This window comes from Melopsittacus undulatus, chromosome 9 (genome assembly GCF_012275295.1).
Source record: "Melopsittacus undulatus isolate bMelUnd1 chromosome 9, bMelUnd1.mat.Z, whole genome shotgun sequence".
NCBI classification, from domain to species: domain Eukaryota; kingdom Metazoa; phylum Chordata; class Aves; order Psittaciformes; family Psittaculidae; genus Melopsittacus; species Melopsittacus undulatus.
In genome coordinates this window covers 10,948,079-10,975,816 of record NC_047535.1, presented here as the reverse complement: position 1 = coordinate 10,975,816, position 27,738 = coordinate 10,948,079, and the positions used below count along the sequence as shown (strand labels likewise).

Sequence of the window (27,738 nt, the reverse complement as noted above, 5' to 3'; positions counted from 1 at the left end):
TGAGAGAATATTCAGTCTTTTTTATTCTTCTATCAAAGAACAGCAAGAAAAATCTTTTTGCTTACATCTTCCATATTCCTGCTGATGTGAACTGCTAGCCCCTAACCAGACTTTTAATTGCAACAGGTATGACTTAATCATACCCTGCCTAAACACGCAGCAAACCACCTCTTCCTCACATGAGCACTAGAAATGAAATGCTATCCCCAGGAAAACAAATAGTCTAGAGGAAAACAATGCATTTTACAGTTCTCTTCAAGACATGAACAGGCCTTTAAGACAAAAATTTCTAAGCATTGTTAAATCTTCAGTTTACCTTGATAACCTATGCTATGTAAGAAAAGCTGGCAAATGTGGTTATTCTAATTTATACCTTTCTTCTGCCCAGTATCTGCTATTTGTTGCTGTACCAGAGGGAAAAATACTTGACGTGATTTGTTATAATAATGAAAAAATGCAAGTAGGGTTGTCTTTATTAGCAGCACACACAGAGGCTCATGGGGGGTCCTTCAAAATGGGAAAATCAATTAAAATACTGACTTAAGTCCTAGAACATCTCCCATTGAGCTGTGAAGTAATTTTCATAACCATTTAAAAAGACTACCACAAGTTACAGTACCTCTGTTTTAGATAAACACTGCACTGCAAGCACATCTTACTATAAAAATAGACTCTATTTAATAAATTTGCATATAACACACTATAAAAATTGAAGTGTTATTACAAAGGTAAACAAAAGTCTGCATTAATATTTCAAGTAACGTTATAGCATTTCTTCAAACTGTGTAACATTGATCACAAAATGGACACAGTAGAACAGGTTTTCCCCAATCCTCACACTTTTATTTTAAAATAAAATCCTGCTCTTTTTCTTCCTCCAAAGGAGGAATTGCTGCTATTAGTTTAGGTTATAAAGTGGGACATGAAAACCACTATCTTGCTGAAGAGACTGTTGATTCCACAGCATTTTTTTCCATGCATTTGTTGCAGCGTTTTCCTGCATTTGAATCCTGCAACACATTGAATTGTGTGACAGTGGAATTCGATTTGTCAGAGTTGAGGAATGAAGAATGTTCTCTGTTAGTTGTCAGGTGGCTTCTACTGGAAACTTTAGCACTGCTTTTTGTGCTGAGAACCTTGTCATTACCATCAGAAATGTCTCTACAAGTAACACTTTCATCTACAGGAGAAAATGACCTCATGTGAGGAAACTCCTCACTGTGTGCAGTTTGTGCGTGGGCATTAGCACCGACTTTTTGTTCAGGATACAAGAAAGGTGTATCACTACAATCCAGGCTTCCGTTCACAAAACTCCATTCACTGCAGCTTCCTTCATCTCTTTCTGCAGTTTCTCGGAAATCAAATTTCTGAGTTCTTTTAGATTTAGTTTTCCATTTTCCATATGACTGGATACATATATCCTCTTTCAAGACTGTTCTTTCACCCTTGCTATTAAGCATATGAGTTGGCCCAGAGATGGTATGGCCATTTGTAAAGCTTGGTGCATGTGTATTTTCTTGAAAAGCAGATGGAGAAGCACTCTGACGTGCTATATTACTAGCAGCACACAGGAGTCCTTTGTCTGCATTTACAACAGGGCCATATTTTTCTCTTCCTCCATCTTCATTTGAATAAAACTCTGGCACAGCATCTCTTGAAGCACCATCCAGATTTTTAGAATTATTCCCATTTTGAGTATTTGAAGTCACTGTTTCATGAAGCATATGTTGAGTTTCAGCCTGCACTGCATCAAACTGCTGTCTCAAGTCATGTGGTACACGTTTCTGGACAACTTTATCACCGGCTTTTTCGGTAATGCTTTCGCCACATGATTTGCTTTCCATATGGTTTGACCTAGTCTGAAGCACGCGATCTCTTTTTGTGTATTCAGCTCCAGGTGGCAGTTCAGAATTTAACAGCAGAGCTAGGAGAGGAGAGAAGGAAACAGATTAATTAAAAGAAAGATTAATGCCAGAAAATAAAGTTCTTCTATTTGTTTTTAATAAAGAATTATAAGCACTGTCAAAACAAGCAGCTTATACTGACATTTCCATTAGCAAGCTTATAAATAAACAATACTTCACTTTGCATCTGCATTTTCATTACTACATGCATTAAATCAATATGATCAAGAAGAGAACAACTATAGCATCTAACATACCTGACCGGGTAGATTTGCTTTGGGGAATGTGTTGAAGAGGCATTTCAAGTCCTTTAGCCATTGTAGCAAGCTTGCTGGCAGCATTCATTATTTTCTTTTCAGCACTGCCAAGAATTGCAGAACATGAAAAAAAATTAAAGTTTAAGGGTAATTCCTTTTCAACCCTGCATTTTACTTCAAGGTAATGTTGGCGAGAATCAAAGACTGAAAAGACAGTATGCCAGAGTGCTCAGCAGTGACTCCATGCCAATCTGAGCAGATTGGCAAGACTTTAGGTCAGACACCATTTGCTCCAACACACCTCTTTCAAAGCCAACAGTAATTTCCAAACATACTTTAACATACCCTTCATGTTTCCCATTATCAGTAAGCAGTTCTTGAAGGCATGTCAAATAGTATTTGTGCATTTTCCTTGCCGTCTCTTGGCGCTCTCTTAAGACCTCCACTTTAATCATTTCAGCTGCTCGCTCCTTACTTTCACGTATATAACAAAGCATATCACCTAGAAACACAATTAATTAGTAGCAGTTTTCCCCCAGAGAGATAAAAAGCCAACACCACAAACTGAGATTGTCCAGCAGACCTGGAGCAAGTCAGCAAGAGCCTGAATTTACCTGCCAACATTCCACCCAAATCCCTGTGCCAAGTGTTGCCTGCTGGATTAATGCCACTGAAGACCACAGTGGGTCAATATGAAGCATCAGACAGAAATTCAGTTGTCTGATTCTGCATCTTAAGCAGCAATAGAAAACACTAGGCACAGGGATTTGGGAAGAATGTTGGCTGGTAAAATGCAGATCTAGGAATTCCTCAGTGGCAGTGCAGCTGGCTTTGGCAACTTGCTGCATTCAAGTAAGACCCAGTGCTACACTTAACCCTTTCTCTTCAGCCAGAAGGCTGCTGATCAAGACAGATGGCAGGATATAGGAGAAAATGAGGTTCTCTTTCAGAACAAGATGCAGGATAGATGGATTGTTTGCTGGAGAAACAAGATCAGTTCTCAAAACACACTTTACAAGACATAACACAGTGCAACAAAACAAGGGTGGCATAACAAGGCTTCACCCATCACAGTTAATCTTGTCTAAGATTATGGTGACAAATCCATTTCTCACCTCCACTCTAGTAAAAGGGAAAAATTTACTTCTCATGCAATTTGGCTGTCAGATTCCTGTGCAAGTTGGCTGAAGGAGGAGAAAGTGACAAAGTAAATTATTTTGCTCTAACTTTTTAGCTAAGACTTCAGTACTTACACTTAATCTTGCTCACGGCTTTTATGTACTGAGCACGCATTTCTTCCAGCCCTTTCACAGAGTCAGAGGATGTACAAGGTTTTGAGACGCCTCCCTTTGACAGTGACCTGAAATGCATGTAAGTCACACTGCACAAACAAAGCAACTTACATCTTACCAAGACAGAAAACCCAGCAGCTTGTTTAGCTTTATTACCTTGGTGGTGTTCCCAGGTCTTTCAGTTTAGTCTTCATCCCAGAGTTTTCTGCAATTAGAGTTTCTAGAACCTTCTCATTATCTATAACATGAGAAAAGTGATGAACCATAATTCACTGCACTTCTCTAAATTCAAGTTTGACAGAAGTTATTACATAAACTGCTGTCTCTGGTATAAGAGCTCAACATCACAAAGCATCATCAGCAAATGTACAGCTGTTGCAGTAGCAAGCATTTAGGAATCGATCACAATATATTTCAATGAAGCCTGGGTATAAAAGTTCTCACACAGTAATTAAATAAACTTAAAGCCTCCATATGCCATTACTAACACTATACTAGAGGCAAAACTTCAGGAGGTACCAGGTGTACACATAAAGAAAGGGCAGGGGTTGTTTTGACAAACACTGGAAAACAATTATTAGTTTATGGGTCAGAAATTGTGCCTTCTCTGGGATAGATAAAATTGTCTCTTCTTTGGGAGAGATAAAAATAAAACTTGGTTGTTGTTGGGTTGTTTTTGCTTTGGGTTTTTAATAGCCAAAAGCCAGTACTAGAGAGGAAGGCTGGATTTCCATGCTGAACAGTGCTCAATGCTACTAAGTAGCATACAAATATTAAAATGAGCCACCACAGAGAATGAGAAGATAGTGGAGCTGAAAAAGTCCAAAACATAGGACTTCAAGCTGATACTGAAGACTATTGATCATGGCATACAAATAGGTCACCTGTGGGTCATCTGAAAGTTAAAGAACCTGAAAACCTATGCATTAGCTATGTAATCTAATTAAAGCAAATGATTATTTAAAAAAGGGTATAGGGATTACTGTAACTTGAAGAATTGCTGGATAGACCCATAAAAATCAACAGTTGATCACCAGCTTTCCTATTTTAGAAAAGAAAGACAACACGAATACCTATAAAGAATGCTGAAGGTACCTCCACTGCACCCAGCCACAGAAGTTCTCACATGAACCATGGCTAAGGACAACAGACCTTCACCACACAATGGACGGCATGTCTTAAAGACAAGTCTTCCTTGTGGAAGGACCAAGGCTTTCATGGTATAATATGAGGACCTGAGCCCTGGAAAAGCATGGACAAGTTTGGCTTTCTTCCTTCTCTAGGTTGGTGTGTGGAGAAAAGCAAAAAGTAAACAGCCATCTGGGAACACAGAAAGAAGCAATTTGTGGCCTTCAGGGATCCACATTTCTGGTCCAAATCTCATTTTGAACAGCTGCAAGTTGTATCTATGGTGACCTTGTGAGACCAGTAGCCTCTATTTTCACTAACAGACCTCCTATCACCCTTCAGTCTTTCCTCCAGTCCCCAGGGAAGTTTACACACTAGATGGTTGTCAACAGAAAGAGCACAGAAATAATATTAGGCAAATTTCTGTGACTTACCCACCTGGCCTAGCTCACACATCTACAAGCTGGCAAGAACTTTTCACTTACCAGCATACAACATTTCACTCCTCCTCACTGAGCACAAGATTTATTACAGCACGCAATTGAGACTTCTCATTTAAAAAACAAAAGGAAAAAACCCACACCCCTGCCCACAAACCACAGCCTTTGGCAACTGAGGCTATTTAGTCACTTGGTACAAGCTACTACCCCACATCATCTCCCTCCAAGCTGATCATTTGTCAAACCTGCTTCCAGCAGCCACAGAGACTTTTCTGCAGTTACTGTAAAATTGTTACAAAGACAGTTCTGCAGAGTTACTGACCCTCAGGATGCAGAACCTTCAGCAAGCCCAATACCTGCCATGCTCAAGAAGAGCCTTAAAAAAAATGCCCTGAACACTATTGTGTACAGCTTCAACTGATTAAAGCACTGCAGGGAGAACAATCCTCTTATTCAATCCTCAACATGTTTTCCTTTGGAGAAAACAAAAATCATTCTTTATTCTGATCCTTAAAACAAAGGGCTTCTCCTGACTTCGGTACAGCTGAATAAAGGGATGGAGTTCCTCAGATACCAAATGAATGGGAACTGTGCTCCATATGGTATATTATGCTCAATTAGGAAATAAAAAGTTCTTGAGCACAAGAATAAAAGCAGGTAATTCTCCTACAAATCTTCTCAGAAATAAACCTAGACAAAAGGAATTCTTGTTGCTATCAGACAGATGAACCAATATGAGTTGTTCTGAGTGAAAAGCCTGCACTCAGGGCCCATAGGAGACCCAGCTGCAGGAGCAGTCACAGGGGTTTGGTATGCCAAAGATTTTTCATCCTTGTCAGCCCAGATTTTATTATGGTCAAAGACTTCCACCCAATTAAATAAAGCAATAAAGAATGAAGCCTATTATCCTGAGAGGACAAGAGATGTACGTGATGCAAAAGCATCCACAATAAGTGGAGGTAGTGATACCAAGTCAGATAATATGCAACTGACTAAGCTGATTGTTTTTTTAAGTATGCACACACCTACTCCATTCACTGAAAACTACATCATGCAACAGATAGACTCATACAGCCAGCAAAGCAGAGCCACTCATAGGTGTCTTGAGGTGACTAACAGTCCTAACCTTGGTTTTGTTCTAACTTAGCTACATGTTCCTTCACAGCAAGCTGAAGATGTCTGTGGGCTATCTCCACGTCTCTTTTCAAGCCCTGGCTATTTTAAGCTGGCAGCAGGATTCACAGCAAAAATCTTCCTGAGACCCAACATTCCTTTTTGTACATTTCTCACCTGCAACAGTAATTGCTTAGAGTTATACATCAACCATGAGACCCAAAAAAACAAGCCCAACCTTACTATTTCCTGTGCTCTGCTCAGTCTGTCTCTTGCTGGAAGTCATATAACACATTAGTTTAACTAAAATAATCCCAAGAGGCTGGAACTGTATTATAGAAAGCACAGCAGCATCTACCAAGCAGTTCAGCCCTCACAGCCTCAATGCATTCCTGTTGGTGATGATTTGAGCCTTCACTCAAAGCTACAAGACCTGTAGGTTGAATGTTTAATTTTTAATTGTTTTTCAAAGCACAGCTGCCAAGCAGGGTCTGCTGGAGTCAGCTGAGGGATGCTCTCCCATCTGGGAAGCCTCACATGCAGCTCAGTCTAGTTAAGTTAAGAAATTCACAAAGACTGGGCTGCTTCCAGGAGAGCAATGGCTGCTCTCTATAGACAGGACTGGGAGCTCTAGAGGCAGAAGCGCTGCACTGCGTGTATTGTTTTGTCTTAATAGACGGCTTGTTATTTTGATGTTGAAGAAATTCAAGCCATACTATAGGCATAAAGCCAAAGTCTCTCTTGGGTTTTCTTGCTTTTTTTCTTCTTTTCTGTTGCATAAGAATTCAAACTAAACAGAAAACCCCAGAGATTTCTGTGCCTCCCATGAAGTCTTCCCCAGCTAGACTGTCTCCAACTTTGCCATATAGTACATATGACAGCTCTGGGAAGAGCTACAATGCTGAAATATGTACTGGGGGGAAAAGGAAGGGAAGGGGGAAGAAGGAAAAACAAAGAAAAACAAACAACAAAAAAAACCACCCAGGGATTTGAATTTTTTCAACTAAATTCTTGATCAAAAGAATCCGAAAATACCACTGTGCCAGGTGAAGTATAGTTCCTGACACAATATCTTCTACACGAATGCAGAATTCTTTGTCTTGTCTAATGGCAAGAGCAAGTAGTATAAACTACTTCAAAGCTCTGATTTAGTATCACTCACAGTTTAGACCATATCCTGATCATCATGTTCAACACTGCCTTATTTATGAGCTGTTATACACCAAAGGTATTAGTGCTTATGTTCACAACCTCCAAAGAGCACCTGCAGCAGATATGGCAGCTACTTCTTTACTCCTGAAGGAAGGCTTTAAAAAGCAGAAAGCTACTAGCATTTAATAAAACTAAACCTCAAAACCCAGCATTCAATCAGTAAGCAGGAGACCAGTACCGTTTGCTGCACAGTTTGTGACTGTGAGAGTACAAGCTTATGCAATATGAAACAAACTTACAGCCAGAAGAACCTCATCTTACTCTATTTACCAATTAATTAACTTTATATCAATAAGACATTAGCTGTTAAAGACTTAAACAAGCTTAATTTGATAATACATAATTTGTCAGATTAAAACCAAACCCAATACCTTTGTCTGTTCCAGTTTCCTGCAAGGGCAGCTGCCGTCTTGGCCTCTTTCGTGCTTCTACATTGTGTCCAGCACCAGACACATGAGGTCTCACCATGTCCCTAGTTTCTCCTTCACCATGATGCAGGCAGGAGTATGCTTCTTTATTTACATTACTCAGTAGCTCTTCATATTTCTGAAATTAAAAAAAAACACTTCCTGAAAACCCAACATGCAGCAAAAAACCTCAGGTGTCCTCACTATCTTAAAGTAGGTAAGTATGTTATGCATAGAAACAAGCAACCCTGGACACTAAACAGCTTCAGTAACTGTAATGCTGGTGCTTTAAACCTGCAATAGAACTGTAAATCTCAAATCAAACTGTAAATCTGATGTTTTCCTCAAATCAGGAGGAAAACATGTACTCTAGCATACAGAAGTTTTACTTTGCGCAATTCACTGCAACAGCAGTACCTGGCTATCTCGAGTTGTATTTTGGAAATGTCAGTAGCCCTTAACATTGCACAACTATAAAACGTCTTTGAATGCTTGATGCTGACTTGTTCTTTAAAACATATCAAGCAGAAAAAGTGGTTGGACCCATTTAGACCTTCTGCACAAATACGGGTAGTAGGACAGGATTATCTATATAAATGGAACTCCTTTACTTATTGTTATTATGGCAGCATAAGGGAAGACATTACTAAGAATTTAAAGATATCACTGGATAAGGTGGTTTAAGCTGACCAATGTTTTGAAGTTCAAAGGCATTTTAAAAAGTTTACCATGAGAGATTCATATGCATTACAGAAGGTGCTTCAGGCATAAAAACTCCCCTTCTGATTCTCTTTACTATTGTAAAAATAACTCATGCTAATAAAATTTGAAAGGACCACATTCTGAACAGAATCGTATTACCAACAGAATCATATTACCACTAAAAACCAGTTAACACTGTTATGAGAAATCACTTCCTTTTCTTGAAAAACATGATAATTTCTTTCTCTGGCCTATTCTTGAATAATTCCCCAGCTGCTAAATGCTGGGTGGCAATGGCATCTTCAGTGGGATGCTCCCCATAACTAAAAAGTTACTACAAGCAGAAGCATTGCAAAGAGGAATTTGTCAAAACAGACAACAGAAGATTTTATACAAAATCCTACTTAGCCCCAAAGTCCTCTAGAACAGGGTAAAATGTCTTTCCTCATTAGGGCAGGCGCATTGAAAAGTATTTCCTAAAGCCACAATAAAGTTAAGCAAGACTATTATTCCCCGAGATAGATCAGTTCGTCAGTTGTTCAGTTCTACTATAGATAATTTGCAGAAAAGATTTACTGCTTTAACTTTTTTCTTCCCCTTCTGATACAGAGTGACATGATCCGCAGTTACTGTCCAGTCACCATTACGAACTGCTACATTTTTAAAAAAACAAAACACAAAATAAAGAGCAGCTACGCAAAAATTCCACCTAAGAGGTCACAAGGGGCCTCAACAGGCTGTTAAACTTAAGATGGTGAATTCATCTCCTTAATTACAAATCTTGGCATTATAGAATGACACTTCTAACTTGGCTTTCTCTTTTTCAAACACTGAAGAAAAAAGAGCTACACCCTTCCCTTTTCCCTTGCTAAGGGTAGTTTTAGCCCTCTTTTGTAGTTTTACAGGATTATTGTGATCAATGAGCTCAAAATGTTGGATTCTCCAATTTTCAGGATTACATGGATATTTTATTTTGGGAGGAAACACATATGTGTGACTTCCCAAATTATCTGGCTGTCAGCTATAATTTACAGAAATATTACCTCTTTCCATTCTTGCTCTCTCTTTTCCAGAATTGTGTAAAGCGAGGATGTGTAGGCCTTCTGTAAGCAAGCCTTCAGCTTGTCTTTACACCGATGGCTTGATTGAACATGAATGTCAAAACACTTCTTCCAAGAACACTTACTATGTGTACACTTGACAAGTTCTTCATGGATTTCACTCAACAAGTACTCAATCTCAACCAGAGTCTTCTCCTCATACCGATTTATTTCATCCTGCAATCTCTTTGACTCCTGAGTCTCCCATTCTCGCTGCTTTTGGTCTAGTAGCATCTTTATTTCTGCTTCTTTCTGAATGGAGAGATCATACTTCTGCTTTGCAAGATCCTCCTTTGCTGTTGCAAGTATCTCTTTAATTCTGTTTCTGTGATCATCTAAGAATGATCGGTAGTCTTTCTCATTTTGCTCTTGCATCTGCAGGATTTCTTCTTGCTTTTCTTTGTTCCACTGAGCACGGGCTTTCGCTAGTTCTGCTTTGATAGCTGCAGGGATTTCTTCTTTCTTTAGGTCCAATTCCTTCTTGAGAGAAGTTACTTTTTCTTCAAGTTCTTTCACCCTTGGTCCAGATCTCTCTGTATTCTCATACTCTTTCTTCCATTTCTCTTCAGCAGCTGAGAGAACGAGGGCCAACTGGTGAATACGTAACACAGTTGTTATAAATATATACATACATTTACATATACATAAACTATCAATTTGGGTCACTATCTATTGGAGATTATTCTCAAATTATTTAATGAAAGTATAATTCTATATAGGAAAAAAAAGATCAGAACCAGAGTACACCAGAAACTCCTTTTCCTAATGATTCCCCACCGCTGTCTACATTCATTCCTCAGAAATATACAAGTATTCTGGGCTACCTGCTTTGCTGCAGTCTCTTTGTGTTCTTTTTCCCATTTTTCTTGTTCTATCTTTAGATTTATTTTGTACTCTTTGAGGTTTGTTAGTTCTTGCAGCCACCTGGTATGAGCTTGGGTTATAGCTGTGTCTACCTATAAGCAGATTAAAAAAAACCCTACTTCAGTCTCCACTGAATACAGTTTATTATTACTTTCATGCAGCAATGAAAGAACAGACTTTAATTAGGACAGCCTATGTTTACAGAAACTAAAAGAATCAGACCAGCAGCATCTGATGCATTTCTTTATGCAAAACTGATACCAAAATTATAAATATTACCTTTAACAAAGTGGTATAAATTATGTCAGTGTTGCTCAGTTCTGTTCAAAACTCCTGAAAAGCTTGTCCAGCTATATCAAAAACTAACAGCCAGAAAAAACAAGCTGCATGCCATAGCTTCTGCAGAAATTTTTTTAAGAATATATCTCTAATCTACCAAATATAACTACTGAGCTTAAGAGAAAGTGGAAAGCAACACTTTTTTGTGACTTAATTGCACACAGCAGTTTCACAGGCTCCAGGCAGACAGAACAATTATTTGTTACCTGGCTGGCAAGTTTTTTACGGTATTTATTTTCCAGTTCTATTTCAAATTCTTTCAAGGCCTCTTCAGAGACCATCTTTTCTTTCAGAGCCTTCTGGATCTGCAGCCTCTGGTCTTCAACAATCCCTTCTAACTCTTTAGTTGAAACTTCATCCACAACTGTTACTTGGTCAGTTTGGCTGCTGCAGTCATTACATTCAACTACAGTTCTTCTCACTTCTTCCAGCCTACTTTGACATTCTCTTTCTATTTTTGCAAAGACTCGTTCTTTATTCTAAGGAAAAAAATATCTTTAAGAAAACCTTCCCAGTGCCCAAATAACTCGAATTTCACTGTATTTAAGGAACAAAACTTTCTTTACAGTAATAATCTTTCCTAACAGAAAAAGAGCAAAATAATGCTAAGAGGAGAGAGTCTGGCAGTTCATCACAGCTTTACTCCCCAGGATCGGATAAAGAAAGAACTTTTATATGATAACTGTAAGAAACAATAGAAAGCATAACCACTCGCCCAGGGATCAGGGTGGAAAAATCCAGCATATTTTCAGCTGTGACATTCAGGACATTCTGCATGCTACTTTAAAGATCTAGGGTTTTCTTTTTCTGAAATATTAAGCATCTGAAATACCTACTGACTTCTTCAGAGACAGAACCCTAAAAGCCACTTCAAATGGCAGAATAACAGTGCACAAGTGTATTTACATAGAAGCTCCTTCTGAAAATAAACAGAGAAAGAAAAATCAAAACAACCCCTGAAATAAGTTCTACACCTCTTTTTCTTCCTTCTCCCAGTGAACTTTGGCTAATGCAACTTCCTGTTCAACCTGCTGTTCCTTTTCTTCCAGCCACTGCCTCTTTGCTGCTATCAGAGAACTGCGGTGTTTCTCTTCAAGCTCATTCCTCAGAAGCTTAAGAGAGTCTTTTTTTTCTTCTAGAAGCTGTTTCTTGAGCTAGAAAGAAAAAAAAAGAAGAAAGTATTCTCCAAAGCATAATGAACTGCTCTGGCAGCAAGTGAGGAGAATGCATAAGAGATATGATTAATGCTCTAGAGCCTCTGCACTGATCTTCCTGAAGACACCTGAACAAGAGATTCAGCTATCAAAAGGAGGCCTTTTAAGGCATGATATCAGAAGTTATAGAGCCTCTGCACTGATCTTCCTGAGGACACCTGAACAAGAGATTCAGCTATCAAAAGGAGGTGTTCTAAGGCATTATATCGTAAGTTATTATAGACTATTGCTCTAAAACAAGTTCTCTCATCAAGCATCTTTATTCCCAGCATACTCCGAGATGTACCTCTTTACTGTACTTGCTTAGCAATATAGTTGACCTACTTTAGTCATTTAACTGTTTTATCTTCAGAAAAATCAATATAGCAGCCAGAATTCATTATTACTTAAAATAACCACAGTGTTTGCAGATCAGTTTTATACAGGAAGAAAACTTGTAACATCATTCAGTTTTTTGGAAAACTGTCTCATGAATGTAAAACCTCATATTAAATGAGCAGTCCTCAAGCATCAGAATTATGAAAGTTGACTACATGAAAGTGAATAGCTACTTGAAAGGTTAGTTCTACAATATTTTAAAACCTGGAACACTAGTATATTATCTTAGTCACCAACAGGTTGTATTTATGAGCTTTATGATATAGCTGCATGCCTTCCAAGTACCTTCCCCTAACAATTACAAAGTTAAATACATTTATGGATATCACATCTTGAAAACAGTCTGAAGTGATACAGTTTACAAATATTTCCACTAGTACCTTCTCTTCCTTCAGCTGCTGCTCTTGCTCAAATTTCTGCCTTAATGTAGCTTCCAAGTTGTCCTTCTCCCCACACACTCCAAGGTAACATTCCTTCACTGCAGTCATCTCTCTGTTCAGCTCCTCTATGTTAGCCCTTCACAGGACAGATTATTTATTATCAATTAGTCTTTGCATTCACAGCCCAGCAATTCTGTATTTAAAAAAGCGTAACTAGCACTGAAGGCCAGACAGGAAATGTGAAAGTTTCAGTAAAGTGGCAAACAAATGATAAGTCTTACTGTAACTGCAAGATTGTCTCTTCATAAGCTTTAATAAGCTGCTGTTTTTCTGCAGCATGCTTCTCCATCAGGTCTTTCTCAAAATGCGCTTTTGTAGCCTCATGATGCTGCTGGTAAGTTCTTTCACACCTACAATTTCAAGAAAGGAAAGTTACCTAGGCTTTTCTTCCCCTTTTAAAAAGAGTTCAATTATTCCTTAAGAATAAAACTAGCTTTCTAATACTGATCTCCACTTGTACCAGGTTAGCAGGCACAAGGTTATACATGCAGTCTAAAGGTCCACAAAAGGAAATAAACACAATTAAGAGATTTACCTGTCAATGGCTTCTTGTTTATCCTGATCAAAATCCTGAACCATCTTCCTCATCTGACAACAGAGATCTTGATTAAAGCTTTTCAGGTTTTCCTCATTTTCCTTCAGTTCTTCAATAGTCGAAGTACAGTTCTGGCCAAACAAGGGTCAGGTAATAGGTGAGTTGTAAAGAACCCTAACTGCACATTTTAGCAGCGGGGCGCGTGTGTGTGTGTGTGTGTGTGTGCTCTTGTGGGCATAAGCAGCGTCTCTTACCTCAACTTCTTTTAGCAAAGTTTCATTAGCCTTTCTGAGTCTCAAAACTTCTTCATTGAGATTATCAAAAACTGAAGGACTGGCCAATGAAGTATCATACAGATTTGCAACAGGCTAAAAACACAACAAAATCAAGGTGATGTCTTTTGAGATATATATGATTAAGATGCTGATGCTTTCAGAAGTTAAAGCTGCCAAACAAAAATTGCACTTAGAAGAAATAAACAACACAAAAGGTAATTATTGCAGTGGAAAATAGAATAATATCACTATTAGACTAGAGGAATTCTTGAAACTCATAGCATCATGGTTAAAGTAGCTCACAGTTGGTGTTGGGCTTGCAAGCTGAATAACTACTATCATCCAATAGACAGCACACTTCTTAACATATTAGATTCCTATCCCACATCCACGTCAAAATATGTAGATTACAAGAGCAAATGTTACAAGTCTAATCAATTTGTAGAGGGAAAGTAATAATGGGGTGAAGAGAGATAGAGTATCAAAGAGATTTCTTATTGATCAAATTACATAGTGAAGGCCATCTGAAGGCAGTCTGTTTAATGTTCCGTTATGTAACTTCATAATACTACCCACTTTCCCAGAGAAATCACAAAGTTTTTTTGGCTAAAAAAACCCTATTTTTCTCCAATGAAATTTAATCCTGAAAAAGCAGAGCAGCCATCTAGTTCTATCAAGCAAATAAGCATTGCATCAGAACTCACCTAATAACATTGTTAACACACAATAATAATGCTGTTCAAGTTCCATTACTGTTTGTTTCTCTTGCACCAAATATACAAATCACAGTATCATCTAAATGACAATACTTAAGATCAACAACAGATTTACTTAGCTGCTATGAATACCCAGCTGTGAGTAAATTTTTTCATCCATTTTCATAAGAAGCTCAGTAAAGTCCAGCACATCTTTAATTTTTAAAGTGTAAACAAACCAACCTCTGACTCCTTGGATGCTTTTTCTGCTTTCAACAACTGCTTGTACTCCTCTAAATTCTTCTGGCAATCTTTAAGATCATTTTGTAATTGAGTAATCTGGTTTCTCTTCATTTTATTACTGCTCAATAAACGTTCCAGCTCGGCTTTTAATTCTATAATGATTTCATCTTTAGAGAGCTCTTTATTCATGTCTCTGTTCTGCATTGCACTATTAGGGAAGACAAAACTCATTCAGTATTTGGAAGACAAAACGCATTTATCTGAAAAGTAGTGGCAGCAAATAGAAGAGCAACTAATACTACCAGAAATAAAGATGTCTAAAAGGAAATAGTAAAAAGAATGAGAGAACATGAATACAGAAGCCGTATGCTTTGCTTTTGCATTAAGTTGCAGTTAATGTACAGAAAACTAGTTCGTTCAGCCGTTTCCCCAAAAGATCCATTCTCACATTATGTGAGGGTTTTTGAGACAACTTAATTGGTTGTTTTAAAAAACAGCTTCAGCATTAAACAGCTATGTAGAATCTTTGATCAAAAAGTTATCCATGCATGCAAGCCATACAATCCAATGAGTCCCTATAATATCTGAAGATTTATTAAGCACCAATTAGGCATCCAATTTATAGTATTAGTTCAGTTTTCTGTTTCCCAGATTACCTTGCAATAAAAGCAAAATTTCAAGTACATACTAAAAACCCTACAAGCTGATCCAGTACGACTATCTTGTACACATCACTTTAAATTTGATTATTTGATTTTTTTCTTCCAAAAAGAATCACTTGATACCTGCAGAACCTTGGTTTCTTCACGGTGTTTTTTTTAATTCCCAGTTCTACATAGGAATCACCCAGGTTTGCATGCACCTCTCCATCTGCATCGTTCAAAAATACTCCAAGCTTGGCAGCAGATTCATACAAAGCTATTTCTTCCTTCAGTTCCGTTAATTTTTCCTTAAAGGAAGAGACAGAAAAAAAATTACACTGAGCAGAGAAACTCCAAGCAAACACACCGGTTAGACAGATGTATGATATCAGATGGGTAAGCCCCATTGTGTTTTAATGGAGGGGGAAGAAAGGTCCAACATGCAACACACAGAGATGAAGTAATGAAAGGATTCGTTTGTTCCCCCAACAAACACAAAGTTTCAGCTACCAACCTCAGCTATAATGCTCATCCACCCTTAAATCAAAACAGTAAGATATTTAATAAAATTAACCTGCAAAGCCTTGTTCATGTTATTGCTTATCATTTGTGCAGACTGTGCTTGTTGCAACTGAAACCGTAACTGATTTGTCTCCTGCATCGAGCCTATTGCAGGAAAGAAAAGGGACAGAAAGAGCAAATCATAAATGTGCAACAAAGACTATGCAATCTGAAAAGAGATCACAAACATAGCAATCAACATTCTGGTAACAGGGCTTATTCCATTTCTGTTTCCTTGACCTCACTAATAGCTACTATATACATTACTACTAAAAGATTTCAATGTGTAACAGTATACACAAGTCAAATATACAGAGAGCAGAGTATTTCACATGCTATTCCTACTGCTGTAAGTTTCCAAGAACCAGCCTCCATGCACAAATACAATTTCTTTCTCATTGAGATCTGAATTTAGCATGGCAATTCAAGTCAAGTGTCTACAGCTTGCTCTGAAGGGCTGTTATTTAGTCCCTAACTGAGTTTACACATATATAGCACAAAATGCATATAAAAAGGTTTATAACTCTTGTGTAGGGTTTTGGTGGGATTTTTTGGCTGGGGGGTGGCGTATTTTATTTTTAGAGGGGACTCTTTTTACACTTCAGTCTAGATTTAACAAAATTTTATTTAAGTCTAACTAATGCACTGCATATGAAATGGTCTAGCACACATTTAGCTTGATGTTGATTCTATTTCAATAACAATACAGATGTGCAATCATGAAAAGATAAGGTATGAGTAAAAGGCTGACCTGTTTGCAGTAAATTTGCACATTGCTTTTGGCTTTCTTCTAGGCTTCTTGTCAGTCGATTTATTATTTCTGTTTTTTCACATTTAGTTTCTTCCAGCATTTTTTCAAGTTGCTTAACATGCTCTCCTAGATTTTTGCACAGTTCTTTCTAGGAAGAGAGATTATTTTTACTTGCGTTACAAACATCTAGCCATCTAGGACAGTTTCAGATACAGAAAGAATCAATACGTACAGGTCTCAGGAAAAAAAAATAGAATCAATCTGATGCCTAAAGGGGTAGAGGCCAGCTAAATCAGTCACTGATCAAATGCTATTCGTGGCTAACATGTCACCTCTTACAGTATCCAAGTTAAGTTTTCACTAGGCAACAGTAAGTATCCTCCTATATAAACATCCATGGACACAAACCATTTGTAACTTCCTAGAGCAGTTAGGTTTCCAGCATGTCAGATTATCCTCTGTAATTCTTCACATAGTTAGTTTACTGTAGAAAAATCAAGCCTTCAAGTTATTTATATCAAGCCTCACTTTAACTCAAGTTTATTTTGACTGAGCTTAAGCCAAGCTTTCAAGCTCCAATGCTCCGTAAAAGAGGAACTGTAGTTTTTTCACTTGATATACAAAGTAGGCCTTCATAAGGCATAATTAACAGTTACCTACACAGACCTGGAAAGCACAGCACCTCGTCTTTACACCTTTTGACTTTTCTATTTCTTCTCAAAAAACAGGAGGCTTCTAAATACCCCAAATATATTCCATAAAAAACCTTTTTTGCTATAGAGACAAAGCTGTGCAAGCTTTGTTGGTACCAAGACAGAAATTAGGCAGCATGCTCCTGTTTACAAACAAGTGCTAGTTATGCTTTCAAATGCACAACCCATTTACTTTTATAAATATTTATGCTGAGACAAGAATTACAGTCCTAGAATTAATAAAAATAATTCTATTTCCATTATGTGAAGAAAGAGGACAATTTATTAAGGCTTGACTACACTGCTCTAATATTTCTAATAGTGTAATGGACTCTTGCCAGGTAGAATAATTTTAATAAGGTCTATAACCATGTGACACACTCCATATCAAACTCCATCTCAAAGCCAGCCTTTTCTCCCCCTTCTCTCCTTTCAAATCCATACTTCTCAAATACAGTGACTGTTCAGTGGTCAAATAATTTTTGAGACTAAAGCTTGGCAGTTAACTGTTTAATAAACAGTTCTTGTAGCAAAAATATCACCTCATTTCTTAACTAGGTCTTTTCTTTCCCAGATTTATTTGCCAGTACTCTTTCGAAAAGAGAATGTGCACAGAATGAAAGCTCAGGAGAGAAACTAAGACAATGAATTCCTGCCTCCTCCACATCTGCTATGTACGAACTCACAATCTGATCTCACAACTGCCTGGAGATATTTATAAAAACATACCACACAGGCTCTGTAATATTGAGACTTACATAGAACTTCCTTTCCATTTGCTTAGCTGCTTCCAGAAAAAGTTATTATAGGTCAAAAAGGGCAGTTTAGGAAACACAGGGAGCTCTACAGCCTCTCCCGTACAGTACTTAGGGTCCTAAAATAATTTCTCACCTGCTCTCGGAGTGCAGATTTTGTAGTCTCAAGCTTCTGCTCTAATGATAATACTTGCTTTTCATACTTCTGTTTGAGTGCTGAAATAATGCCCTCATGCTGTTCTCTGGCTCGCTGAAGGGCATCTGATCGCTGAAGTTCTAACAGCTGCTTCTGCATGCTTTCCATGGCTACCTCTGCCACCTTGGATTGCTTCAATATCTGTAGGAACAGTATTAGGCAAGCTCTCAGTTACACGTATTTTACTTTTGCTCCAATATTCCATATGACAATTGAGGATTTTTTTTGTGCAAGAGTTGATAAAAGTCCTCAGATTATGCCTGGAATTTAATATAAACTATTTTCCCCCAATGTGTTCTATTTATTCATCATATATTCAGGTTCTGCAACAATCATAAAGAGCGTTTCAAGAGACCAGCACTTACGTTTAATGCAAATGCACCACAAATGTAACTAGAGAAATCTTCCACAATAAAGAGTTTAAATATATTTATAGTACCTGCTCTTCATTGGTAGTAAGATTCTGAATTTGAGTTTCAAGTGCCTTTATTTGACCTTCAAGGTGCACTTCCCGCTCCTTTCCATTCTGATAGAGTTTTTGAGACTCACGAAGACTAACAGCCAAACCATCTTTTTCATCTTAAGAGAAAAACATTATAATTGTGTGAGAATTTGGCCAGCACCTAACAACTCCATGGAACATGACTGTTCAGTATCCCTGCTCTACAGAACCATTCACTATGATCCCTGTCTCACACCATGGCCAAGAAGAAGAAGGCAGAACAAAAGCATTCAGTCTCCATCCAGTAATGACTTTCGCCCTCTGGTAGCTTGAAGGACTTTGATATACTGTACCTTCAGAACCCTAGTGGAAACAAGCCCCATTGTGTCAGCACTAGGAACCAGCCCCATCCCTTACATCATTTAAAAGAAGAAATTAAATAACTTGCCTGGAGGAACAGCCAAGACACTGCAAAATAGTTGCCAGCTGAGGTTTTTTCTCTCCTTTGCTACTTTTGCCTTCTAAAAATTATATTAACTCTCTAAGCTCAGAACCTTTTGTTTGTTCTTATAAGGGAGACCAAGACAACCACCAGGTTTCACTATAGCTTTGATCATTTGGGGAAAATGCACAGTTCAGAAAACAGCTTGTTAAACCAGACAGCACCAAAACCCCCTTTTTTATAGATATACTGTTCTAACAAGGGTTTGGGTTTTTTATATACTTTCTGTACTTTAAACATACTGCTTCAGCAAACTTCTCACTTTTCTGTACTTTTTTAATGCCTGGCACACAGGGACTCTGGAATACAATGACGGCCTTAAGAATGCAGTAAAAGTGTTATGCAGTCAGGCAACTTTCTTTACAATAATAGTGGGGGGAGAAGGTTAGGTCTATATATCTGAAATCAGGTTTATCAATAAAATCAATACCTGCAGAGACACTATCTAAATCAAAGTTTCAGAATTAAAAAGTTGCTAGATACAAATGAAATAAAAGAATCAATACAAAACATTTTACCTGTGACAATTGAAAGCTGGTGATTCAAATACCTAATCTGCTGTGCACTCTTCTCTAGCTTGTCATTAAGTTCTTCCAGTTGTCTTTCTCTTGCTTTATTTAGAACTTGAAGTTGAAGAATCTGCATATTTTCTGAAGAATCTGCCAAATTTCAAATAGCACACAGACAAGTCAGCACAGTAAACTAACCAAGAAACAGTTATAAGTAATCCCTGCCCCAAGATAATCTTTTATACAGTGACAAATTAATTGTTGATTCACAAAATTGCAACAACTTTTAACCCACGTTTGACTCACATCACCTGACTTGCTCTGGTAGCAACAAGATGAAGAATTGTAGGAATCACCAATGTGACTGAGCAAACCCAGATACACGTTTACAGGCTGGGAATTCCCAGAGCCTTGTAGAAACTATAAATTTTCAATATGTCTAACAAGCTAAGAAGTTTGATCATTTGAAGTATGCTTAACAGAAAAGCCCCATGTGGCAACAAGCAAGTATGCTTCCTAAGGTATAGCAAATAATTATTTTCCAATATTATAAAGACCAAGTGTCAGCAAGACTTAGGATCAAGCTACCAGATATAATTCCATTCACAGCCTCAGCAGATAAAACTACATTTTTCATAGCCTGAAATTCAAATACCCTGATCAAAAAGAGCTAATTTCTAGATTAAGGAGTGAACGCAGACACAAAAAAACAACCCCCAAGCAAACAAATAAAAACAAACTCCACATAAACACAGTCTCAGGGCTCTCACAGTATAAGCTTAGAGCAAAATAAAAGTCACATACATCAACATACTTTTAGTTGTCCTCTTACTAGAAATCTACTAAAATAAACAGACTTTGTGTTGCTGGTTTCCAGTGGACTTTTTACATAGGTTTATTTTAAGTCTAAACAGCAAACACTTACTGTCATCACTGCCCAAGAATTCATGTTGCAAGTCTTCAAACACTTCATTTCTTCTGGTTCCTTCTTGGAGTACTGGCATTTTTTGATGAATGCCATTTTGGTATGGTTTATAAGTCACTTTGTAAGATTCTTGTGATTGACCACCAACAACATCAGATGCAACAAATTGCTGTTGTGACAATATACAGATAAGAGGAAATAAATTAAAAACTACAACTTAGTTCTGCTCTATGAAAACATTTTTGATTTTACATGTTGACATTAAGAGCCCTAGTAGCTCTTCATTTTCAGGCTCCAACCCAGCACACCATTTCAGTGTGACAGAAATTTTCATGAAAGCATCCACTTTAGGAGTGCAGTGAAATCTGAACTTCGGTAGAGTAAGTACATGCTAAAGTGAATCAATCACATTCACTCTACCTCATGGAATTTTTCCCTAGTCAACAAGAGGAAAAAAACCCAACAAAACCCATGTGTATATGAAAATGTTATTATTTAACATTTAATTGTTTTAAATAGCCTACAGATTCTCCCATTAATGTTTAAGATGATAATAAGAGAATAAAAACATTTAGAAATACTGGAATCATAGAACAGAATCACAGAATCAACTAGGTTGGAAAAGACCTTTAAGATCAGTAACAACAGTTAAACTACCAATAGTTAAAGACCTGTGAAAACTTTCTAGAAGAGACAGAAAATTGCATCAGCTTCTGAAATACCTTAAGATGTTCCTTTGGAGAATCTGAAAAATTTATTATCTTATTTTGCTGGTTGTTAAATTCTGGTTTATGGCCATTTGTATATGGCCTGAAGTTTTCAGGAAGATGATACACATTGTTCTGTTGGTAGCAACTTGGAGCACTAAACCCTTCTCTACCAAGATACACATCATCAGGATCCTCTTGACCATTCTGGCCACAGTAATCTTCTTTAACTTCATATAAATGTTTCTTTTCTTCCTCATTATGTAGGCCATTCCAATTATTGCCATGTTTTTCAACATGATCATTTTGCTGGTCACACAAGAATTGTTCAGGGTACAGATTTTGTCCTTGTTCATAAACCTACGAATCAATAAGAGGTTCAGAATTGCTTCCTCAGAACTTTGATTTCTCCCCACCTCCTTTTTGGCAGGGTTACCCTTAAATTAGAAATACTTCAAGTTAACAGCAAAACACATTACTTACATGAGAAGCATTTCTCTAATGAATTTAAATACTACTTAGCATATTATGAACAAGCAGTTTCTAATAATTACATGACTGCTCATACAAGCTTACATTTTGAGGATCACTTATCAAGGGATGATCATTCCACCTTCCATCATGCTTCCCGGACTCATGTGATCTAGAGAAATACAAGCAGCTTAACTATGTATTTATAACTTCAGGAAAAAAACAAACAAACAAACAAAACAAACCATCTCTTCATTAATCTAGTTTGTTTCTCACGGAATACAAACCACACGGCTCTCCTTTTACTTGGATTGTGTTTATGGACCTCATCCGCTGAGATTTTGCTATAATCTCAAATGCATAATACAAGTAATAAAAAATTATGCAAAATTTCTTACTGCTCCTCAGACTCATGCAAGCTACAGTCCGAATAGCTGGAGAGCTGGTCTCCACTATCCTCCAGCATGTCATGGGGAAGGTCTGTCAATAGCTGTTGCAACTGAAACAGAACAAGCAACATTCATTACATGCCTTACAAAAGGATGCATACAAGTTCAGTCCAGAGAGACAGAGAGGGGCAAAACAGGCCACTTGCACAAAATATGTTTTTTCCTATTTTATTTCTGGAATTCACAGAGGTATTTATACCATTATATATTTAATAAACGAGTACTAAGCAAATGATTTTTGCCAAGCTCTTGCTAAGAAAAGAGCAGCACCAGAAAGAGGTAATGAAAATGCCACCAGATACACATGTCCCAGGGCAGACTACTTTTGAAGAATGATCTGCAAACTAATCACACCAGAGTTTCTCCTTCTTAAATCCCAGGCAAGAGAGTAAAAACATGCTCTTATCTGGATTTCAATCCAGACATCTCCAAAAGAACTTGCCAGTCAGTGTTATTAGATGCAAGAAGTCATCACTACAACAATAAGTGGTTTGCTCAGGTGTTCAAATGAAATCACCAAGCAACTAGACATGAACAGAGAGAAATATTACCAATTCTAGTTCAAAAAATAGATAGCTGTGCTACTAAAAAAAAACCCACCTAAACAAAAAAAACAAGACCAAGCATACAACCAAACCACACTTGAACTTACTTGTTGTAATGATTCCCATATAGATTGTACCTCTTCTTCCAATTTTCAGAGAGGCTTTGATATGGGGCCACTCACTGGGCTTCTTACAGATCTGAGCCATGAACTCTTTTTCTTATTAGGTGACTTGTGAACTACACAGTATATTCAGTTATTACATACGGTTCCTGAACCCTAACTCTATTATTTTCTGCACTCTCAAAGCCTGTGTTAGTAAAAGGCAAAACATTAGCTGCCCCATGCTAAATACCTTACTAGCTTTTCTTTGTTAAACAAGCAAAATCTCACAAAAAACATCAGCCAAAAAAAGTTTATCTCAAACATACCCTGTTTTCTCAGACACTATTTTATGTGCTGTCTAAGACCAAGAGAGAGCTGAGAACAACTTCTAAATGTTTGCAGGACAACAGAGCACCAAAAATTTGTTCCTGGAAATGCACTAGTGGTATGAAGTTTCCCTATCATTAAGGCATTCTCTAGATTCAGTATATCTCAGCTCCAGGAAGCAGGAAAAGAAAGGCAGCATCATTCACTTAAGACCCACTTTCATTTGCCCTACTTGCAACCAAGGACCAACTCAAGCACCAGAGGTTGAAGATTATAATCCTATCCATGCACACCCTTGCTCACCCACTGTAACAACACTACAATTATTTCACTACTGGTTCTCATGCACAAACAGAAAATCCTTTTATGGGTTGAAAGTTTGGAACAGGTAACAGATTCCCTACAGTGTTTGCAAGAGCATCTTCCCAATTTGTACAGCTATTGTTCCGCCACACATTTTTGTGAGCATTAGTTTCTAGAATGCCTGCTCTCCAGACAATCATCCTGAAGTATATAGTGGGGATGTTACCTGACATGAACATGACTTACCATCCCGTAAGAAACCATTATGCACATTCATGTTAAATTCACGTTTTGCCACTTGTCTTCATGGAACAAAAGGAACAGAATTATCTGAAGTATTTTGACTTCAAAAAAATCCCAAAACATTTGAATATAGGTTTTCTAGAGATTAAAGTGTACAATCAGATTTTTAAAAATGGTTTCTAATTTTTTTTTCTAAGCTAAGCAAATTTTCAAGTAGAGATGTTGCTTTCTAAGTATTTGTAATAAGTGGAAAAAAAGCTGTCTAGAATTATAAAATATAGGTGACACCAGCCTTTTGCAATGGACTACTGGATAGGCAAGGAATTAAGAGTCTTTCATCCATTACATATGACATTGCAATGCACTTAAGATGCACCATCTCATTATGTCTTTACTTTCTATGCCACCCTTGCACAGCACAGCTTGCACTCTGTTTTGCTCTCAACAAAGCCAGCATAGATTTTCTTTTTAACAAAAGAGAGAGATGAGAAGAAGCCAGATACTCAAGCCTTCAGATCAAATTGTTCTTTTTCACCTCTTGTTCTCTTGCATAATCCTCTTGGTCGTAGTCTTCATCTTCATGTTGAGTTTGCAGAGCTGCACTATCAAAGTCAAGAGACATTGCTTTCTAATCCAGCAAAACCTATCACAAGATAAGAAAACATCAAACATAAGAAAAAGGCGAGGTAGAGGACCAAGAAGTGCCACCCTCAATTAATGAATTAAGTAGCCAAACACATACAAAAATATCATCTTTGAAACAAACTTACACATTACCTATATCCTTCACTTAAGCTTTTATTTCTCAGTATTATCCAATGTTACCTGCTTCTAAGAATTTAGCATGTAAAACACATTTTGGCTCTTCATATGTTGACATTATTATTGTTGACTTACAAACAGGCATTACATTCTTCAAGTTCTAACACTGTTATGAGCATTTTGTAATACATGCTAATAGTTATGCCCACTTCTCAATCTTGTTTAATTTATTTCTAAAAAATAACTATATTTTTTACTGAAAGCATACTATTGTGTGAGCATTTGGATAATGGCTCTGACTGGAAAAATAGTAAAAGCATCATGGAAACAGGGAAAGTATTGCATCAGTTCCAGATTTCACTGCTTAATGAAGAGACTGAGACTCCCAGGAGCTTGTTTACATTGAGCAGTGAGTTCATAGTAAGGTAAAGCATGTAAGTGTTGGCCCACATTTGGCTGCAAGATAAGTTACTCCCGGATGAAGAGACACTCCTGGCAGGCAGTTATGAATTAGAAAGGACTGATTAAGATCTTACAGAATGGCACATTCCTTGGGCATACAGATATAGCACATACTGAAGTCCTCACTCAGTATAAAATGAGCTTTACAAGAGCATTATTCCCAAGCTGAAAGACATAATGTGCCACTTTACTATGTTTAAGGGACCTGCTTGCCAATGATGTTCAAGGAAACTCAAATACAGCCAGCAGGAGCCCTAACAACGCAAGCAGGAGTCTCTGGGAACCCCCTAAAGCACCAGTTCCCCGAGTGTGACCTCCTGCAGCATGTCTCACAGTGAGTGAAGCAGCCATCTTCTCCCGAACCCGCATCAGCTGCGGGCAACCACCTGCCCTACCGACGCCCGCTCCATCTCCCTCTCTTCCCTTCGTTAAACCCTTTCTCAACCCCACCAGCTGAGGAGCCGGACGAGGCGATACAGCCCCGCTTCACTCACTCACGGCCTATGAGAGCCACAACCAGTCACAGAGGGCCTGGAGGGAAGGGGAGCTCGTCAGTCGCCGCCTCAGCCCCTCACGGTGGCGGCGCGGGGCCAGCAGCTAGCGGAGACGATTTCTCCTGCTCACAGCGCGGCCGGGGAAGCACCTCCCACCAAGACCTCCCTGCCCCGCTCTGCTTCTGTGGGGCAGGAGGCAAGAAGACAACCTGCGGCCCTGAGTCTCACCTGAGCCGCCCTGCACCGCGGCCACCCACCTCCACAACAAAGGCGCGCTCTTAGCTCTTCCGCATGACAACCGAACCTTGCGCCGGCCGCACTGACTGACAGCGGCCGGAGCCAACCGGAGGCGGCAGCAGCACGGCAAGGAGGGAGGGCGGGGCGCGCTCGGCCCGCCCCAGCCGCGCTCGGTTGCACCGCAAACCCGCCTCCGAGGACGGTTCGAAAGCGGGCGCGCATGGCCGCGGGAATGTGCCCGGCTAGCCGATTGGCCAAGCGCTCGACCAATGGTTACGGCGGGTTTTAGAAAGGGGCGTGGTCTCCCCGTGAAGTTAAGAGTGCGCGCGCAGGGCGGGATGGGTCGGAGTCAGGCGTAGGTTGTGGGGGTGTTGTCGCGCCGCGAGACGTGAGCGTTGCCTGGCAAGGGGGGAATGGTGCTGTCGGGGTGATGTCCTCAGGAGGTCACAGCCCGAGGGCCGGTTGTCACGACAGTGTCACGATGGGAGCTGGCGGGGTGACACTGGCATCCTTCGTGGTCGAGCAGCGGGTTCCCACCCGCACCGCAAGGACAGCCGCCTGAAGGGAGCGGCTTGCAGCCCGCCTGTCGGCCCCTTGATGGCGGAGGGGATGTGGTGCATGCTGCCGACGGCCCGGGGTGGACGGCGTACGAGGAAACCCCTCACGGGGACGTGGCCTTCACCCGCTGACAGGAGCAGCCAGGCCTTCTCCAGGCAGCCTTCCTCAGGGTGCTCGGGAGCCACTCTGCTTTGAGAGCTTAGAATCACACAATCACAGGCAAGGACCCCAAGATACCCAGTTCCAACCCCCTGCCGTGGAGACACCTTCCACTAAACCAAGTTGCTCAAGGCCCTGTCCAACCTGGCCTTGAAAGCCACCAGCTTACTTTAATCAGTTTCAGAAAAGTTTCTCTGAGTAAACTAACTTTTTCCACAGATTTGCCTGTAGCAAGATTTAAAAAAAAAAAAAAGGAGAAAAAAAAGGTTTTTTGAAAAATGGGTGTTTGTTCTGGGATGAGGAAGATATGTAATAGCTCCATCTGGTGACACCCTCAGCAATAATAATGCTGCCTGCTTGATGTTGGAGCAGAAAATGGAAGCTGTGATAGGGGAGAGGCTTTTGGGTCACTTGTTACAGCATTCTTATTGATGGAAGCAAATAGATATGTGTGCTAATGTGATTTAGTGAAATTTATAGGAGCTCTGATAAAGAATGGACATGCTATCCTTGAAATACGACATTATAGACAGAAACAGCTGTTCCCAGGGGTTTCTAGTAACCATTAAAATTATTAACCAGTTCTCTGCAGCATTTTCATAGCATGAAACCATTAAACAAACAATCAATCTACATATGCCTTGCAATTCATACTCACTTTCTCAAGAACAGTATTTTGAAAATCTTTCCAAAATTCAGGTAACTTCCTTTTTAGCATAGTTACTTTTAAGACTTCCACACAGGAGCTGATGGTGTACTTCACATGAGATAGCTGGTCCACAGAGGATAAAAGCCCTGTTAATAACTAAGTGAAGGCACATAAGTGTCAGAAACCAAAAACTGAGTTCCTCATTCCTGTTCCAGAAGTATGAATGTAATTTATTCTAGGAAAATGTCCATTGTCTGTAATGCATGTATATATTGTGCTTGAATTGTATCTAATTAGTTGAGTTCTTTGCTTTCTCTCACATCCGGAGATTTTGAGGCACTTGTTTACTGCACTAGCACCCAATTATATCCCTTTTCTTCCCTTTTTTCTTCACAGTTTTGCTCAGACACAGCCAAAAGCTGCAGCAGCAACAAAGCAAAGTTTCTGATCTTACTTTTTTTTAAGCTAGTGATATTCAAAGAGAGAGATACAGACGGCATCACACTGTGATCCAAACATCTCACACTGGCTCAGGATGGGTTTATGCATTTGTAAGATGAAAACTGGTGAAGTGAAAAAAGTCCTAAATCAGCATCTTGACTGGCAAAGTCATGCAACTTTGATCTCATACTATCATGACTCCAAGCATTATTATTCTAGTCACAAGTAACTTTGATCTGTACTAAAAATAGAGATGAAGTTCTGCACATTTTCCTTCTACAACCTGTCATAAACCTCAGGTGTGATGCAAAAGTC

The 27,738-nt window shown here is 38.8% G+C and overlaps 1 protein-coding gene across 1 annotated transcript; it reads right to left on the bottom strand.

The window, feature by feature from the left end:
- Positions 1-25,680, bottom strand: CEP152 (centrosomal protein 152). Its single transcript, XM_034066407.1, has 27 exons — positions 25,637-25,680; positions 24,197-24,304; positions 22,089-22,189; positions 21,796-21,862; positions 21,235-21,579; positions 20,513-20,681; positions 19,597-19,737; positions 18,574-18,713; positions 18,075-18,275; positions 16,492-16,639; positions 15,754-15,845; positions 15,324-15,487; positions 14,539-14,746; positions 13,580-13,693; positions 13,326-13,456; positions 13,012-13,140; positions 12,731-12,866; positions 11,733-11,912; positions 10,965-11,237; positions 10,380-10,511; positions 9,499-10,146; positions 7,718-7,892; positions 3,610-3,691; positions 3,415-3,521; positions 2,507-2,663; positions 2,162-2,265; positions 1-1,924 (listed from the first exon to the last, which is right to left on the bottom strand). The coding sequence occupies exons 2-27, from the start codon at positions 24,281-24,283 to the stop codon at positions 933-935; spliced, it is 5,223 nt and encodes a 1,740-aa protein (XP_033922298.1). The 5' UTR covers positions 24,284-24,304; positions 25,637-25,680; the 3' UTR covers positions 1-932.
- Between the last annotated feature and the right edge of the window lie 2,058 nt (positions 25,681-27,738).

Excerpts from the sequence above, each read along its gene's own strand:
- CEP152 (XM_034066407.1), bottom strand. The coding sequence starts at position 24,283 with ATGTCTCTTGACTTTGATAGTGCAGCTCTGCAAACTCAACATGAAGAT. Across the intron at positions 18,714-19,596 it reads CCAGCTTTCAATTGTCACAG|ATGAAAAAGATGGTTTGGCT; the intron begins GTAAAATGTTTT and ends TTTTCTCTTAAG. Across the intron at positions 10,147-10,379 it reads AAGAGACTGCAGCAAAGCAG|TTGGCCCTCGTTCTCTCAGC; the intron begins GTAGCCCAGAAT and ends CGTATTCACCAG.